General features: G+C 38.7%; 1 protein-coding gene across 4 annotated transcripts in view; it reads right to left on the reverse strand.

Annotated features, from left to right (window-relative positions):
* The window catches only part of TMTC2 (transmembrane O-mannosyltransferase targeting cadherins 2), a 251,985-nt gene that overhangs the window by 137,671 nt on the left and 95,367 nt on the right, over positions 1–18,947 (reverse strand). For all 4 annotated transcript variants that reach the window (XM_035551768.2, XM_035551770.1, XM_035551771.2 and 1 more), the window contains exon 2: positions 10,600–11,170. In XM_035551768.2, the coding sequence (XP_035407661.1) occupies positions 10,600–11,170 (571 nt within the window). The remainder of the gene's footprint in view (positions 1–10,599; positions 11,171–18,947) is intronic.

Raw genomic sequence — 18,947 nt, forward strand, 5'->3', positions numbered from 1 at the left:
ACTCCGGCAATTAATATAGGAATGGTTAGTCTGTACAGCACAAATTTTGGCTTCCATATCATACATTGAGCTATTCAACCTTTTTTTTTTTTCCTTTATTTTCTTATCATTACTAATTTCTTCCTTTCTTCCTTACACTTTAGGATATAGTCTAAAGACAGACTTTGGCAGGCACTGAAATTCTTTCCTTCAAATATAGAAAAAGAAAAGCTTTACATAGGATTGGTACAGACCTGAAGCTGAAAACACTGAGCGTTAAGGCTCACGTCAAAGAGGACTATGCCTTGATTAACAAACCTACTAAATCACTGCTGCTTCAGAACACGATTATCATTCCAGAACAACTTTATGTCTAGTAGGACACCAGGCTATAACTCAAAGTGAGATCTAGCCCACTTAGCTACTATATTAATATACCACTTGCTTACTGGACATAGACTTGCAGTCACATCTATGAACAAGGCAGACATCAGCGAAGAAGCTACACCAACACCTGTATCTTCTTTACTCCACCCGATGATGGCAGGGGTTGTTATCAGGCTACCAGAGTACAGAGGAGCAATCTGGCCACTGCAGAGCCTTAAAGACCAACCTGAGGGAGCACAGACACATCAACCGTTTTGCTAGTATGCGATCACCAGTTGCTGACAGCACACCGTATGACGCACAGGGCAGTTCCAAGGCAGAAGCAGTCACCTGCAACGGTCTAGGTCTACACTACCATATATATCATGATTTATGATGGAGTGCAAACATCTTCTAGACTGAAAAGGGATGGAAATAAAAGAAGCATGTTTTAAAAAGTTACATTTAGAAACCTGACATCTTCAGAATATATCAACATTGACCTACCATAACAATGATTAAATTATAAACCTTTTTTTTAATTTGTGTTTCATATAAACCTAAGGTTTTAAAGTAAGTTACAGATCAAGTAATCTGCCACAACTGCAGCCAGCTTAGTTTTGTCTTACCGTATACTAGCATCAAATAAGAACAATTTTCACTGTGCTAAGAATTTTTCTTCACCCTTTTCAAGCTTCATGATTACAGACAAAACCCTGAAAACACTTAATCTACAGGATTGCAAAACAGAAGGCAAATGAAAACTTCCAAAAGTTAATTCTTACCTCTTCATTGTTAATACTTTCTTTTGATTTTGGAATGCCTGAGGTCTAAGTTACTTTGACTAACGGGTTTCCTGACAAGAAGAGTGATCATAAATAGCCAAATCCTGAGCATTGTATAAACATTTCCTCAGCTAGCTTCAGGCTTTATGCACTAGTAGCAGCCTACTACCAGACAGCCAAGGAACCCATCTGCTTACCTTGCCTTTAGACCCACTTTTGTATTCTGTAAAAAGGTCCCTCCAGCTGGTGACTTCCACAGTGAATCATTATCACTAACTACATGCATACAGTACAGATATAACTTGAGATAAGACTTTCTTGAGATACGTTTTACAGAAGGTGACTGAACTAATCAACTGCTCTCTTCTTCCAAGGAAAGATGTCTCTCCCAGAGCAAAGGTGCATGGACAGTTGTTTTTTGTTTTTGTTTTTGTTTTTTCTGCTTGTAAGAGAGACTGCATGTACATATGTGAACCAGTAAGAAAACATAGATCACAAAACTGGGTGCAAAGGAAGGTCGGTAAAAATACACATTATGCAGGCAACTTTATCCCAAATAAGATGAGAGAAGAAGCTCTGCAATATTCACTGAGAGGAGTTTAGAGCTGGGATAAAGGCACACGGTTTGATACTTCTCCTGCAAGAAATTCTGTTTGGGATTTTATCTGTAAATAAACAAGATTTTATCAAGTATGTCTTGTTCCACAACTAATCCATATTCTCAACTACAATCAACCACAAAAAGTCAAATTCTTGTTTAACAGCTCAGGTCAGAAAAGGTAAAAATATATAATGGCTTAGACAAAAAACAAGAGAAACAAAAAATCCCTCCATAAAACTGCTAACACTGAGTTTCCACAGATTTCAAATTACCAGAAGCCAAAAATACTATATGTAAGTAGTCCAAAGAAGCAAAAACTAAGCTTATAAAAATTGGCATGGCTTCTACATTAAAACTCATGAGAGCTATTTTGTGGCAGCTTTTTGCCACTTCTAATAACATCTTTTAAGGAGAAAAGTCTCCAAGTAATAGATAGAACTATAATAAACATGTATTTTAAAAATAAACTGTAATCTCACAATCCCTGATAAATAAACACTGCTGTTGATGCAAGTTTCACTGTGCTGTACAGAAGTATAGGCTGCCCGGGATACTTTTAAAGCACACAGACTAAAACATGCAAAAAATTTATCCATAGCCCCCAAAGTCCTGTTTTCTTGAAGAGAAAGAATTTACAGAGACTTGATACAATTCTACCGTCTCTTTTCCCCTGCTCTTTCATTGCCTTTATTAACTCAATATGCCCCTACACTCACTTTAAAGATTTTGTTGCTATGGGAATTTATTTCCATATTTTTTTGTAAAGGGGGAAAACAAGATTTTGGTGATTAAATGTCACAGAAGCTCTGACTTTTACACAACCCAATCAAATCCACAGCCTTAGAAGTAAACTGTGTATGTGTCTGAAACTCTTACCATTCTGATAGCAAAAAGGTACGTATGTTCTACCTGACATTTAAGAGCACCAAGTACAAAAATTTTCATTCCCTTCCCTCAAAAGCTTCTGGACAATTTTAACATAATTTCCTCATGTGCATTTTCAATTAGTTTCCTAGAAACTTAGGAACAAAAAATATTTGGTTTTCCCCCTCCTCCCAATGTGGACTATCCACAGCATCAAGGGATTCTTCTCTTTTTCCAAGAGACATTCAAGGTTAGCGAGGCTAGAAATTTACCTCCTAAGAACTGACCCATAAAATCAGCTACAGGATTGCAAGCCTGGGTTGTCTCCCTCCCCCATACCTAATCTACATTGCAGCTGGAAAAAGAAATAGAGGCAATATGTACAAAATATCATTCTGTTCTTCCAATAAATATGCCAAAAATGTTTGCTGCCTTCTATCACAACTGGTTGTTTCCACCGTAAATCTCATACACTTGTATTTTAATATCGTAGCTGTCCACATAGGTTACTGTTTAGAATCACTCAGTTTGGAAAAAGCGTGCACGTAATCATTAAATCATTACAACTAATAAAAATGAGCATAAGCCAGGAAATTCAAAATTAAACATAATACCAACAGAAAAGTCTCCCTTGTGTCTCAGGGTTTGTATATCTTCTCCCAGGTCTGGAATCAAAGCCCATGCTCAGATACCAGCAAAGGCTCTGTTTTAGGGTAGGACTCTAGGAAGACGACTGCCTTTGAGAACATAATTCTATTGAGCAGATTCAGGTAATACTTTCCAAGCTCTGCTGTTGTGAAAATTAGGTGACTGCAGTTAAAATGCTCAAAAATCATAAAGCTGATTTTCATGTACTCCCAGCAACGATTACATTTTCAGAAGGTGCTTTAATGAATTTATAAGAGACAGAACTAAGAGCACCCAGAACCTGTACCTTCTCCCTTGCATATTATCCATTTGATTCTGACTGGTAACACACCTTGGTGTTTTGTTTTGTTTTTGTTTTGTTTGTTTGTTTATATGTGTGTGTGTTTTTTTCCCTCCTCCTCCTCCTCTTCATATGCTATTAGCACTTGCCTTGACTGTTGGAAGCATATAGTCTAGCTTGCTACTTAGTTGTGGTCTACAAAGTGCAATGGGTTCGTTCAGCAAAGCCCGTAAGAAGCTACAAGCATTCAGCACTTCATCAAATCAGGGCATTTAGGTGCCTAAGCAGGATATTAGGAGGCTAATGTAAAGTACTCATGTTTGAAGAGAATATTTGAAGAAGATTTGTATGCAAGGCACACATATAAACTTTCTGTCTGGCATCTAACAGACACAAGGGATACATACTTGATGAATAAGAGATCATAAATACGTGCATTTTAGTCAAAACACCAAAAGAGGTTTAAGCATAAAGGCCTAACTCCTGAGGCAAATCCACATGAAAGAAGTTACACCAGGAGACATTTAACTCACTAAGACACCACTTAACTTTAGTACTGTACATTGTTTTTCCCATTTTATGGATGGTACCCAGACAACTGACTCATGGAGAAGCAGAGCTAGAGAGATAAGGGACACAGCTTTCCAGCTCACAAACAAATGGAAAACTGAAAACAGCCAAAGCTGCATGTATTTCTCAAAGTTCACAGGCACCCAAGTCCCTTTATCACTGCATAAAATACTTAATTGACCATCCCTTCCAAAAAGCATGAAATGTAACTGCTTTTAGTACAGATAATTTACACAATAAACTTGCCAGCTGTTAGAAAAACAATTTTACAAAGCTGCTTCCATTAGGAAGCTGTAGTAATCACTAAAATGAAAAGTAACTAACACCTGCAAATACTCCTAATGTTCTGAAACACAGTTGTTACACACTATGGTAAGCTTTGTGCTTTTACTTGATTTGTTAAATATTGTGAAAACATTAAAAACTATGAGAGTAACATCAGATTAGTATTACTGGCATGGGTTTTAAAAATTGGCAAGTAGCAAGTCCAATACCCCACAATTAAACAACACCATGAAGAAGTCGCATTGTTCTTCATATTTGTAATTGGCATGCAACCTCGGAACGAACACTAAGTGCTAACACCAACCGTGCAAAGCTCCTGAAAGCTTTTTCACCCATGCCTCAAAACAGATCCCTTGTAAGTCAAGGGGAAAAATGAAGAACAGAGCATATTCTGCATGTTACCATGCAGTATAAATCTTACCTAAAACTGAAGACAGTGACAACCTTCCTCTAACAAACTAACCTCTGTGTTACACTGAAGGTCCTTCATGTCTTCACAATCTCTGTAAATATGAAAAAGCATCTCTGGTTTTGATTTACTTATTTATTAAAGAAGCCTGTCCTTCTTCCTTCTTCCCAGAGAGGCACTCTCAAAAATAGTTTCCAAAATACTATTGTAGACTTCAAAGTGGGTAGAAGAAACTAATGCAGATTTTAGTAGCAATTCCAGAAAAGATACTACAGATTTAATATTAAAACATAGTCCATTTTAGCCCAGAAACTTCAGATAGCATGCAATTCCTTATTTGAAGAAAATAATAATAAAAAAACCCCTTCTCCTAAACTTGCCTCGGGATGCTATATTTCTGTCATATGTGATCTGTTTCAGTGGTTTAAATTACCACATGAAAATATTTTCAGGAAACAATAGCTATTTATACTTATTGATGTTCAATTCGGTGCAACTCCACTGACATCACAGGACCTGCAGGAGATCAATATCTCTGACAAGAAAGATAGCTGAGGCCAATCTTGCTTTTCTTATTTTAGGATCAAAAGGAAAAGCAGCAAGGAGCTGTGGGAGCTACAGGAAACAGCAGTATTAGCTACTTGAAATTGTCAAGAAAGAAATTGCAAAAAGCTTCTTTTGTCTAGGAGCTATCTGCCGGGGGAGGGGGAGCGACGGCCAGGACAGTGCAGGCCTCACGCTGCTGCTCTCCCGCAGCGTGAAGAGAAAAGCACCAGGCTGGTTCCTCCGGAAATATGAGCAATGTATGTACAGGCACATTCGTCTCAGCATTTCCACAGTTTTGTACCGGCTTGGAGCTGCCAGGAGAATTAACCCCCAGCTGACCGCCGCAGAGCAGGAGCTCACAGCTGGGCACCACGGACCGAGGCCTCCGACCCTGCCCTCAGCCCTGAACCCGAGGAGGTTACACAGCACACAAGCACAGTATGAAACAGCTCTTGTTGTTCAAGTGAACCTGCAAGAGTTCAGGTCATGTTTGGAAGCCCTAAGCTATTTTTTATTTTCAACTAGGCCAGAAGTTATGTCCAGGAGAAGCATGTCGGCTGACTATCTGGCTCCGAGCACAAAGACACTGGGCTAAGACAGGACTATACCCACGCAAGCGTTTGAGTGAAATATCTTGCAAAATCATGGCTTACTGGTCGGGTCTGCCAGAATATCCAGGCCTGTGGCTAATTTCAAGCACCTTAAAATTCCTTAGATTGCAGAGAACAAACAGAAAACACACCATCATCAAGCTAGATTTTAAACAATGATAAAAACACTGCCTCAAACTGACAGAACTTGTAGATGGAGAAGAGATGAAAAACCAGCAAGACCCACTGCATTGCTAAGGCTTTAAAGCTCCCCAGAAGAGAAGAATAAAATCCCAAGTTTAAACCTAGAGCAGCATTTTATTTGGAAATTGCTTTCCAAGGCATGACAGTTCTAAAAGTCACTGCTTCAAAGAATGGAGAAAGTGGCTTGTTTCAAGTTTAGAGTGTTCTCAAAAATCAGTAGCTTTATCTAATACAGAAGTCCTATTTTGAGCAGGAATCATACATATCACCCACAAATAAGGCCGTTCCAAGACCATAAAAGAAAGCAGCGTTTGGTTTGGTGGTTCACCATGTCATCCATGGAGGCCCAGGTTTCCATCATTACCTTAAATAAAATATAGGTTTCCAACAAAATTGCTTTTTACAAAACCAATACTGTTATAATAGTACAGAAAGGTTAGATAATGCATCCTGCAATCCAATTTGTGGTTCATGTTCAGCTATAGATACCAGTAACTAATTCCACATGGGGGACAGACCTCCCAGGGCTGGGGGTGTTAGTCAAATAAGTGATGGGAAAAAAGAGGTGTCCTTATTTTAGTATAGGGAACCCTCTGTACTAACAATATGTTGATCTGGTAAAATGTTACCATACTATAGCAGTGGAACATTAATGGAACATACATCTGGTTTAGTTATTTCAGTAAGGCAGTTTGTACACATAAACCACATAGCAATAAATATTTTATCATTAATATTATATTAAAAATGAATATTAAGTGCATTCGCCTCCTCTTTTTAACTGCTAATGTTGTCCAGCTCCATTCCCACATTTAAAAAGAAAAAAAAAAAAAAGGAAAAAAGGGCAGTACCATAGGGCTTATATTAGCTTTGTACTACTAATTGGACAGAAGGCTGTGTGCAGCCATGTTGAATAATGGCTCTGCTCTCAAACTGGGGACTGCATGTACAAAAGAATTAGGTCTCTGAATTTGCATAGTTTCTATAATTACAAACTTGATCACAGCTCTCTCCCGTAGTCAGGTTCCCCCTCCCACCCCTACACTTCTGGTAGTTTAACTTGTGCAAGTCTGACTGCTGACAGGTACAATCATTAGGTACATACAACACATGACAACCCAATCAATCTGCATACCTGCTATGCAGATTACGGTGGAAACAAGGTCTAAAATACCAAAAATCAAGCAAAATCCCAGCTTTCTTCCATGAAGAATGCTTTGCCCCACTGCAGAGACACATTTTTTTAATTGCTCTCACTCCAGACAACTCATTTACAACCGTAATAAATAATTTCCAACAAATTCTGCTGACTTAAAGACAGGGAATATATTCTTATCAGAGCGCACTTAGTAAGCGAGTCAGACAGAATAAAATAGAACTAACCAAATCAAACTGGGTTCAGACTGACAACTTTGCCAGCCAGAGAGCAAGTATTGCAGGCAGACAGGAATACAACAAGACTTGGCAAAGGGAAAAAGATCAGCAGCCAAGTTCTACTGAATAACCAATATGTAGATGACAGGGAAAAGAGCTGGATAGTTTAATAAGCAGCTATGATATACATTTTTAAAAGTGTATTAAAAATAGCTTCTAAATAACGGGTAATGTTCATCTGCTCTGCTGGTGGTCCTGCTCTGCAGCTGCCTTGTTCAGAAGCCCTGCCAGTCTGTTCCAATCTCAATGGGATGCTGTCACGGACTTGATGTGACACATCGGGACTCACCGTGATCACAGGTGCAAGCCCACTAAATGGTTACTAGTCTTGTGCCACCACTTCATATTTATTTGACACTTGGCCCAATGATAAGAACGAAATGGGAAAAAAAAAATGAAGAAAAAAAAAACAGTCTTGGCACCCCAATGCCATCTCTTCCATCTGCTGGAGCATTTTTAAGGCTGTTTTTACCAGCTCATTCTCACTGACCATCCTGAAGGCAGTCAGAGATGTTACAATTCCTTATACATAATTAACTGTGTCTCAGTTCCCTCGGTGACATATTCTCAAAAGGCTTGCAGAAGCCAGAAGTGATAGTCTGTCAGCAAGCTATCCCAAGTCCTTAACCACCCACTCCCCGAAATCCCTCACTCTCAGTTCCTCGTTTCTGCCCCCTCACCTCAGCATTCCTCTCAGTAGCTGCAGGGCAACAAAGAGAACTGGATACAGCCAGGACACAGCCAGTATCCAATTCCTAGAGCCATATCTGGGATATTTGTTTTGTTTTTTAAGGGTTATTTATCACCTGCATTTCCTCTTTGTTCCAGTTTCCAGCACAACCTTTGAAACAGCTGTGTCAGCTCAGCTGGACAAGGTTTAGCTTAAGGTTAGGTAGACTGAAAAGGGTAGATCCTTTCAACCATTCCATTACAAGGATACTGCAGCATGCTGTTTATTCTGCATTCGGTTTCGTATTATTACTACGTACTTACTCAGTACAGATTTTAGCTAACCATCTTTTAAAAATTATTTTCCTCTCTTCCTTGGCTCCATTTTGCACTCTTCTCCTCCTACACAAAAGACCATAACTTTTTTCTGGACCGATGTTTGATTTCTGATTTTTAATTTTATTTTTCTTCTACAATCTCCTTCCCACACTGAGAAAATGCAAAGCACAAGTTCCAGAACCCGTAAATTGATTCAATTCTTTCTAATTGTCCAGATATTCTTAAAAAACATTTTTGAAACAAGACAGGGTTTTGTTTGGTAAGTTTGGCTCTCTTTTGTTTTAAACTGCACTCTGGTTTTAAAATACTCAAGCCAGTTGCTAGCACAGGAAGACACATCTGTGAATGGCTACTGTCATACAAGTTCCAATGCAGGAATGTCTTTTCAAGCAAAAAAGTATAGGCAACATTAAAGGAAAAAAAATAACAAAAGTTGATTTTGTTTGCTTAAGGAGATTTTACAGTTTGTTCTAGGAAGAAAGATTTTTTTAATTCTTACCAGGGACATGTTTTAAGGCCAAAACAACAAGAAAAAGGCAACATCCAAACAGTCTCAAAGAGATGTGGAGTTGAAAGCAGCTACATAATCTGTTTTGTTGGATTTTTTTTAATACCAAAATAAACTAGTCTTCATCATTGTATGTCTAAACCCAGAGAACCAAACTAAAACCAAAGCTTTTAGTAAGAAAACTTAGCTCTGTTGTTACTAGTTATTTCAGAAGAGATAAAATATCACTTTAAAACACCGTTCTTATATCACAGTCATTTCAAAATTATGTGAAAATAAACCTAAAAAGTCATTTCAAATCAAGATGACAGCATCCAAATTGCCGTAGTGGTCTGGGTTTGTCAAACATTGGTCAGATGCCACAATCCAAACCCAAATTTCCCAACTCCAAGGGGGAGTTGTCCCAAGTGGGAGATGCCCAACTCCAAGTGGGAGTGGCCATTATCAAAGTATCCACTGATGTCAACTAAATAGCAGCCTTGGAAAATAATTTCCAGTCCTTTGATGGAGCAGGCCAGAGACAGTCTCACTAGACTTCTCTAAACAATATTTTATGTAAAAGGATAAACTCAGGTACATAGGAAATATAAATAAATAGAGATAGTACTGGGCAATGTAATAATAATTAATGTTCTATACGTACGATATATGTGAGTAAACAAAGCATAAGAAATTATACTGTCAATACATTTATTTTTGCCAGAAAAGTGCTTAACTAAGTCAACATGTCACAACAGCTTATCAGCTAACTATGAGAGACTACTTGCTTTCTTTTGACTCTATTTTCACTTATACAGTACTAGTCACTTGTACAGCAACTGACGTAATTGAATCTTGGTTTCAGACAGGGCATATGGGTACCACTAAAATACATGAGCTTTGGGGAGAAGCTAGAGAGGGTTTTGATGAGCTTTTTTTTTTATTATTATTTATTTCACTTGCTTGCCTTTAGGCCAGTTAAGTTAAAAAAATAGAAATATTTTGTTTGGTAAGGCAGTAAAAGATTTGAGTCACAGCTCCTACTAGGGGGAGAAAAAATACATGTCAAAGGCACGCACCCAGGTTCTGTGCAACTCTGTTAAACTAGAACAATAAAAGCACTATCTTTGCCTCAGGGAGCCTGTAGATGGTATCAGCTGCTGCACTTGCATGCCCAACCAAACTAAGCTGAGTTTGCAAGATACAAGAGGATAAGAGCATGAATGAGTTCTTTGCAAAAGGCAGCCAGATATCCAGTGCTTGAAGGTAAACAGAATGAGGAAAGAGCTGGTGGAAGCAAGGAAAGTAACTGAAAGAAACAGCGTCAAGTAATAGGAATGGGTAATAGCACATTGTTTAAACAAAATGTAAAAAGTCCTTACTGAACTGCTTTAAACATACTTTCAGTATCAGACATCTGTGCGTATTTTTCAGAGTTGACTAAACTACTAAGAATTATTGTGTGCTTGAAAACTCATTTAGCACCTGTTTAATAGTGACTGGTGCTTTATGAATAGTTTACTGGAAAGAAAAGGAGACTCACCTTGTATAAAGCAGGAATGATTTGATGCATTTTCAGCCGATGAAATACAAAGATATCGTACACTGCTGAAATTGCCAGAACAGTCACTCCTTGCTCCTTCCACAGCATGCTGCACCCAGCGCACACTCCCGTTCCCAAGATCCAGCCCCAAGTACTAGCTGAGGAACTTCTCGTAGAGCAGTGCTTCACGTAACACATCAGGGAAAGCAGAAAGAAGAGGCAGGCTCCGATGTCTGCCCTCCCCACAATCCCTGCTACGGCTTCAGTGTGGATCGGATGGGACGCAAACAGCAGACCTGCTATCAAGGTCCAGTACCCATCCCCAAAGAGGATCCTGGAGAAGTTTGTGAAAAGGCCTGTGACTGCAGCATGCAACAGGACGTTTACAAGGTGATAGCCCCATGGGTCCATCCCTCCAACAGCATGATTGATGCGGAAGGAGAGCGTGCAGAGAGGTCTGTATGACTTGTGGCTCCCACTGTGAGTGAGAAGTGTTCCCCAGAAGTCATTGTAGAATATATGCGTCCACGGTGTCTCTGGCAGAAGGTCCTGGTTTGTCTTGATGGCTCGGCTATAAAAGACAAAAATTTCATTTCAATAGAAGGAAAAGGATACAAATGAAAGGCTGTGAAAATGTAATCACACTGCCACAGCAAGAAAGAATGGCATTGTTTTGATGCTGCTTTAATTCAAGTTTCGAATTTTTACAGGAGGTGTTAGAGAAGTCCGCATCTATTGACTTTTTGCTAAAGCAAAATTTCCATACAAATTGGCTTTTAAAACATTAGAAACAGATGTTATGCTGCTTCCATTAAATTAAAACACCCTTCAGTGGCATTCATCTGAATCTAACCCAGGAGTAATCGGTTAAGATTTGATGAGTTATAATTAAAATGTAAAAGAAATATGAAAAACTGACAAACATTATTGTTGAAACAACTGATCCTCCAGTAATTCAGAACTAAAACCCCAACTGGCCTTTTATACTGAATTTTTAATTTAGATGTTGGAATGAAATCTCACTGACATGGATGAACAATAAACACAGAAAGTCGGTAGGAACATGCAAATCTGTGGTGCTGTATGGGCACTCCCACAACTTTCTCATACATATTTTGATTGACAATATTTTTAGCTAATACCTTGCTAAAGACAGACAGCAGAATATTTTATAGGTGAAAATACACATTCTCCTTAAATTTCTTATATTTACAGTTGAGGAAAAAATATTTTTTACATTGTATTAGCTTATGACTTCCAGTCTGTGTCAGCTTGATTGGGGGAAAAAAAAACTGCAGTTTTCAGCATTTTTGTTTCCAACCACCCTGGCAAGGACTGGTGCCAGCCATTAGCAGTCTCCATCTCTAATTCAATACTGTGAAAATCTGTCCCCTATGTTTGTACAATTCTAATCATTTGCATTTAAAATTTATGCTGAGGGAGAAGGTGTGAGACCTGCTTAGCTCAAAATGATGGCTAGAATTTAATTAATTACTTGTCTTCATAACCAAAATTAAATTTAAGCTGTTCTGTAAAGGTGCTTTGTTTTTACTACTAACCTTAACTCATTTAGCATTTATTTTATATGGGTAACTAAGAATCCAGCCAGTTCAAGACTCTACTGTTAAAAATATTAAACAAGAGAAATGATTTATCTCTATTTCTTTACTCATTCCCTCTTCCTGCCTTTCAAAAAAATACCTTCCCATAATTAACCATTTTTCAATTCAGATGATAAAGAAAAAAAAACTGTGTGAAATTCAGGCCAGTATTGGAAATGCACTAGCCTAATTCATTTGCCCAGATTCGCCTCACATTCTCACCCCCAATGAAACAAGTCCCTTGCAACCTGTACCCAAAACCCAGTTTTTATGCTGTTAGTTTCAGGAATGTTGTCTTGTTCTTTAAAGAAAAATGGTCAGACACCGATATGCTATGTCACAGAATCTTCATGCAAATGCTCTAAATAACATGCAGCTCAGCATTTCCATTGTCTAGCGCACACTGCTATAATGCTTTCAGACACGCTTCCTCCCGGCGTGTCCTTTTGTCTCTGTGCACATGGAGGTTATGAAGAGGTCAGCTTAAATCCCTTAAAGATCTGATGATGCCTTCTAGAACGCCTGAAAATTTTCATTTTGACTTCTGCTTATGCAGTAGATCAGGTTGCTTCTATTTGTTTTCCCAACCCCACACACATTTTTCTCATTTCAGTCCAGTCACAAAAGAACACTGGAAGAAAACAAGATCTTTGTTTTCACATTATTTATCTTGTCCTTCCGCAGAGTCCCTTCCTGAAATCTAAGTCCTCTGTTTGTGATTTCAGTTTGTAGAAGCACTATCAGAATCACCATGAGAAAAAAAAAAAAAACACTAGGAATTCAGTAAAAGTAAAACAGGTGTTAGGCTAGAAATATTCCTTTCTCTTCTAAGAAAAGAATAGTATGTAAGACTACAAGCTCCTGAACAGTGAGTGGTGTTAAGAACAGCTATCAGATATCAGAATTTAGAGTTGAAACCCTGGACTACAAACACATTTTTTTCTTGGGGAAATGCTAAAGAAATAAGTGGCAGCAAAGAAGTAAGTTGCCACTGCAACTGCCCTCCTCAGAGGCTTAGTGCTCTGCTGCAAAAAGGCTAGATAGCAAACATGTTAGTCCTAGGAAATGTACGGTTTTGTATCTTTTGCAGATGTGCCCATTTCCAATACTTCCATTTCCATACAACCACTTCGTAAGAGAAAAAAAATAACCGTACACATCTATAAAACATATATATATACATGTACACATGTATAAAGCTACTGATACAGATGTATAAAACTCCACACTGCACTTAATAAGAAAAGGGACTGGCTCTGTCCCTCTAAGTGAACAGCTGCCCTACCATTCCTTCCCACGCAGCATGTATCCCCTTGTTGGTCTCTTCCTTGCCAAAAGTAAACTGCTTTCCTCAAAATCATAAAGAAAGCTATTGTATATTCTGAAGGCATTAATTCAGTCAAATTTCATTTACAGCCTTAAGAACAAATTTGATGCAAGCCTGATCCTTTCCTGTTCAGTCCTGCTCATATTTAAAAAAATAAACAGCAAGCCTTGTAGATACAGTATTGATCACCCTGTATTTGGCTACAAAATTCATCAGACAATTGTGAAATATATGTAGTTTCTCATGCGTGTAAAGGTAGCATAGTTAATACCTGTCAGCATGAAAAATACAGGAACTGTTGGTTCCAGCTTACTTAACGGCCCAGTCACATCAAATGTTGGACCCTCTGTGAGACAGGATTTGAAATAAAGTTCTTTCCACAAAGTTATTTTTTGTTAAATGTTTGAATGTAACAACAACAAAATAGTCTAGTTAATGTTTTGGGATACTGGAAACACTAATGCAAGAGATGAAGCTAGATGTCAGACAGCAAAGAAGCACGTCTCACATAGGCTGCTTAAGCTTCAACTGCTACCCTATTTCATGTTATCAAACGTAATAAAATCCACATTCGGTCAACATGCATGACTGCACAACAGGATGCAGGAAAATGAATATCTGAGGTACCAGAGCCAGGCATTTCTAAGCCATTTTGCTCTAAGAATCAAAAGCAGAAAGTCTCCAGCTTCCCACAGCCTGGCCAGGCCCAGCCATGGGCCCCCTGAGCCAGGCCCTCCCACAGGCCCATGGCCTGGCCCAGCTGCCCCCAGCTGCCCTGCTCCTGTCTAGCGCAGCCCCATCTTTCTTTAATTATTAAATTAACAAGCTGTTAATTCTGCTGCAGTAGTGGTGCTTAGTCACTGATTTCAACGGCAATTTTAAAAGCCGTCCCTCTTAATGCCCTGGCAGGCAGTGCTGACATGTCCTTTATAATGCCTCTGCACTCGCAGCAACTGGGGCTCTCCACAGATAGAAAATGTTATTAATTACTGGCTCCAGGAAAGACTCTGGGATAAAGGAAACTACAAAACGCCTTTTTAGCCTTGTCTTCTCCTTCTCCTTCACTCACAGTTTACCTCCAGGTTACGTCCTGCAGATTAGTCCAATCTTGCTAATGGGCATAACAAGAGAAACTCGCCAACTGCACTCATCACTCTTAAAAAGAGCTGTAAACTCTGCTCTTGCTAAAAGGCAGCAGGTCACAAGGGAAAGCCGTTTTTCAAAGCTCCAACACAACTGGCATTTTTACTTTCAAGCAGCCTCAGATAAGGCTTGCAGACTCAGCCAGGGAACTCGCTTTCGTCAATTTTTAATGCCTGCCCATTTCACGCATCCCGGGAGAGCGGGATATCTTATTCAGTGTACAACAAATGGATCGGTTTGAGAGGGAAAAAAAAAAAAAAAAGGAATCATAGCCAGCTATCAATACTTTAAAAATAGAAGTCGGAAGAAACACAAAAGCTGCATGGGAAAATCATCTGCTTATCTACTCAAAAGATTCCTTCTGCCTCCTGCTTTATAAACTGCTGATTTGCCTGGGTCAGTACACACCTTCATCACAATTCAAGTAAGATTTTTTTCATCAAACTCAAATAATGCTGGAGACCCAGCAGTTCACACACGCACATATACATGCATACAAGAAAGCCCAGATGTTTTTAAAATTAACAGCTCTATATGTCCTAAACTTCTGCACTAGTGCTAAACCGATCCAGGTGTTAACACCAGGGTAAAAAAACAGATGCAACATTCTAAAGTGATTTAACGCGTTAAGCCATATGTCCAGCTTCAATATTGCTAATGGTCCCCATATGCTGAAAATGAACATCAGCATTTGAAGTATGGAACATATTTTTAAGAAAAAGGAGAACTCCCAAATGTGCACACAGGAAGCTATTGCCCAGCCTTCTCTCACATAAAACAGATAGGCAGTGATGAACTGGCAAGTCTCTACTTGGAGGTTCTTCCTTGTTTTTCCTCAAGATCATTTTAGAATATTTTTCATTTACTCGCTTTTCATAAATAACAATGGAAAAGTACCCTAGAGCGTTTTTACAGTGTATCTTAACGAGTCATGCTAAGGATGCTTATGAGATTACACATTACCTATAGAGACAACAAGCCTGAAAAAAAAACTGCCAGAGACTCTTTTTTGGAGTAGAAATTAGCTTCACATTTCCCAGATACACAGTAGCTGAATCTACCTTTCCAAACTACTCACAGGCTATTTGTTAGGCAGATGTGTGGTCAGAAAGCAGGCAAACAACAGACATCATCTATTGTACATGCCTACGTCTAATACATATGGTTGTCTGTTATATATGCATATAAGTCTATGGGGCCTGATGGGATTCATTGCAAGGTAGCCAAAGAGCTGTCTGATGTCATCATGAGACCTCTCTCAATTATTTTTCAATGGTCTTGGGAATCTGGAGAGGTCCAAGTTGACGATGCTGGCAAACATTGTCCCTGTTTTCAAGAAGGGCAAGAAAGAAGACCCTGCTAATTACAGACCTGTCAGTCTAACTGTAGTGCCCTGTAACTGTAGTAAAATTATGGAGAAAATTATTCTGGAAGTTACTGCAAAACACCTGAAGGACAACGTGGTCACTGGTCATAGCCAACACAGGTTCACGAGGGGAAGGTCCCACTTAATAAACTTCCTTTTAAGACAGGGTCACCCATCTAGTTGACCAAGGGAAGCCAGTTGATGTTATCTTCTTGGATTTCAGTGAAGATTTTTTTACCGTTTCTCACAGTATCCTTCTGGTCAAAATATTCAGCATACAGCTAGATAAATATATAATGTGATGAGAGAACAACTGGCTGAGGGGAGGCCTCATGGCAGCCTGCAGCTCCCTCACAAGGGGAGAGAAGGGGCAGGTGCTGAGCTCTGCTCTCTGGGGACAGCAACAGGACCCGAGGGAATGGCATGGAGCTGGGACAGGGGAGGGTCAGGCTGGGTGTTAGGGAAAGGCTCTTCACCAAGAGGGTGGTCGGGCACTGGAACAGGCTCCTCAGGGCTGTGGTCATGGCACCAAGCCTGCTGGAGTTCAAGAAGCGCTTGGACAACACTCTCAGACACATGGTCTGATTTTTGAGTGGTGCTGTGCGTACCCAGGAATTGGACTTAATGATCCTTGTGGGTCCTTTCCAACTCAGGATATTCTATGATTCTGTAATTGTCATACTTTGGACAATTCTCATACATGACCACAGACTACAGTATACATATAGTCTGTATTGACAGCATAAAAGAAAAAAAACTCAGAAAATACTATCTAGTGCATAGATATTTCTTATGAGTAATAAGCATAAGTACATGAAAACTCATTCATTTAAATGTTTAATTATAGACTCAAGAGAACTAGTTACCGTTCTTGTAGATGTCTGGCGGCAATTATATCTTGGATGTTCTGTTTTAAAATTCATTCCTTCTCAACAGTTGTGAAAGTGGAATTTCTCTACAACTCCAGCAGGCTGTAAAAACTTATCGGTGCCACTTCACAAAAAAAAGTTATCTGTATTGTATATTGACTAGGGACACCTGCAGGAAACCAAATTATGTGCATCCTCTGGGTTTCAGATTGCAACTTTCAGTTTCTCTTAAGCACAAATATTTAGGTGAATCTCTAAAGAACGGCCAATAACTCAGATGTTTTCAGACAGGAAATACTGGGTAACAAGTAGCTAAGTGATATATAGGATCCTGAGTTGCTGGCTGTGAGAACAGGACTATACACACCAAACACTGCAGAAGAAACACCTACATTCAAATCATATTTTAAACTAATTAAAGCAATACCTAACACCACCAAAGGGAAATGAAGTGTCAGTAAACTAGTGCTTAGCTAAGTTCTCCCAATAGTTCAGTCCTTTTCTTCCTGTTTAGAAATATCTGAATGCATCCAACTCAGCGCTCATACATGAAAGATGATATATTTTTAATAAAATATTCCTATATTGTATAACTGCTGGTGAAAGCTATTAACTATGCAGTTTGTATAGGAGAGTATATAAATAAATGATAGTATTATTTACAGGTTTTGGAATATTACTGTCCTTTAACAGTAATTTCATAGCCAACTTAAGTTTAGTACCAGAACAAACACAAACCACAAGTAACAGGACTGTAAGTAATGTCTTTCTCATAAAACTTTTGGGGTGATACTTTCCTGAATTAGATACAAGCAGAATGGAAAGATCCATCAGTGAGACAACTTATACTATACCCTCACATACTTGCAATTGCCATCAAAAATGAAGACAGAGAAAAAAATCAATAAAAGTAAAAAATAAAAAATCACTGTCAAAAGTTATGGTCTTGTTTCACAATATAGATGTAGACTTTTTAAGATTTTTCTAAACTGCACAATGTCTTTTAAAGGAATCGATCTTTTAAAATACACAACGCACATTTGTAGAGTATAATGGAAATAAATACATTTAACAAGGTAACTTCAATTCCATCAGTTGTGGTTTGATTCTTCCACCAGTAGGCTACAATTCCATAGCCCACCGGCTGTAGCTTTCTAGACCTCTCTAACTTTCCAACTAAAGACACACAATGTTATTCTGAAGAAGGAATGGCATCCTGAACCAGTGGTGGTACCCACATATAACACCAGGTGCTGTCAAGCACTGCTTTAACTGCACTGAAGCATGCTGCAAGCATTGATTTTCTTATTGACCAGAAGAGCTTTGAAAACTTTAAGCAGCTAACAGTTCAAAACATTTTGGTTACAAGAAGGTTGAGTTGGCCTGAAAAATCTTTTCCTCCCAGAACATAAATATTTCAAAAGCTAACCATAAAGGCTTCAGACTGTATCCTTCTCCATACTATAAGCCCTTTCGTTTCTAAGTGTGTCCTCATGTGCTAAAAGAATCTAGCTTTAATATTAACCCTAAGTGTACCTCACTTCCTCTCAGTTCAATCTTTTGCTTGACGTAACAAACACTAAAAGATGGACTACGTGAAATCTGAAACTCTAATGTCAACTGCCTGGTTTAGGACTAGTTGATTATTCAGACACAGGTAAGAAACATGCTGGAGGGAAGCAAGAAAATAATAATTTCTGTTTCCAAACAATGGCATGCCATCAGATTTCTCTCAGGAGGTAGCAGATACACACAGTGGAAGAAGATGAGCTCCTGTCTTTGTGTCTGCTCCCCACATTTCTTCACCTACTTGTACAATAGGTCTACAAAGAAGCATTTATTGAAAAAATTATTAAATTACTAAATTAGAAAATGTTTTCTCCTTTTCTCACATTTGTTACATATGCTAACCTCTCCCCACCACACCATGTAATACAAATTTTCTAATCCTGTTCCCCTAAGACTTCAAGATATTCAGTATTTGCCTGATAACATATTCCTTCAAATACATATTAAAAGTTATTCTTTACAAATATTCTTCA

Source organism: Cygnus atratus, chromosome 1 (assembly GCF_013377495.2).
Source record: "Cygnus atratus isolate AKBS03 ecotype Queensland, Australia chromosome 1, CAtr_DNAZoo_HiC_assembly, whole genome shotgun sequence".
Classification (NCBI taxonomy): Eukaryota; Metazoa; Chordata; class Aves; order Anseriformes; family Anatidae; genus Cygnus; species Cygnus atratus.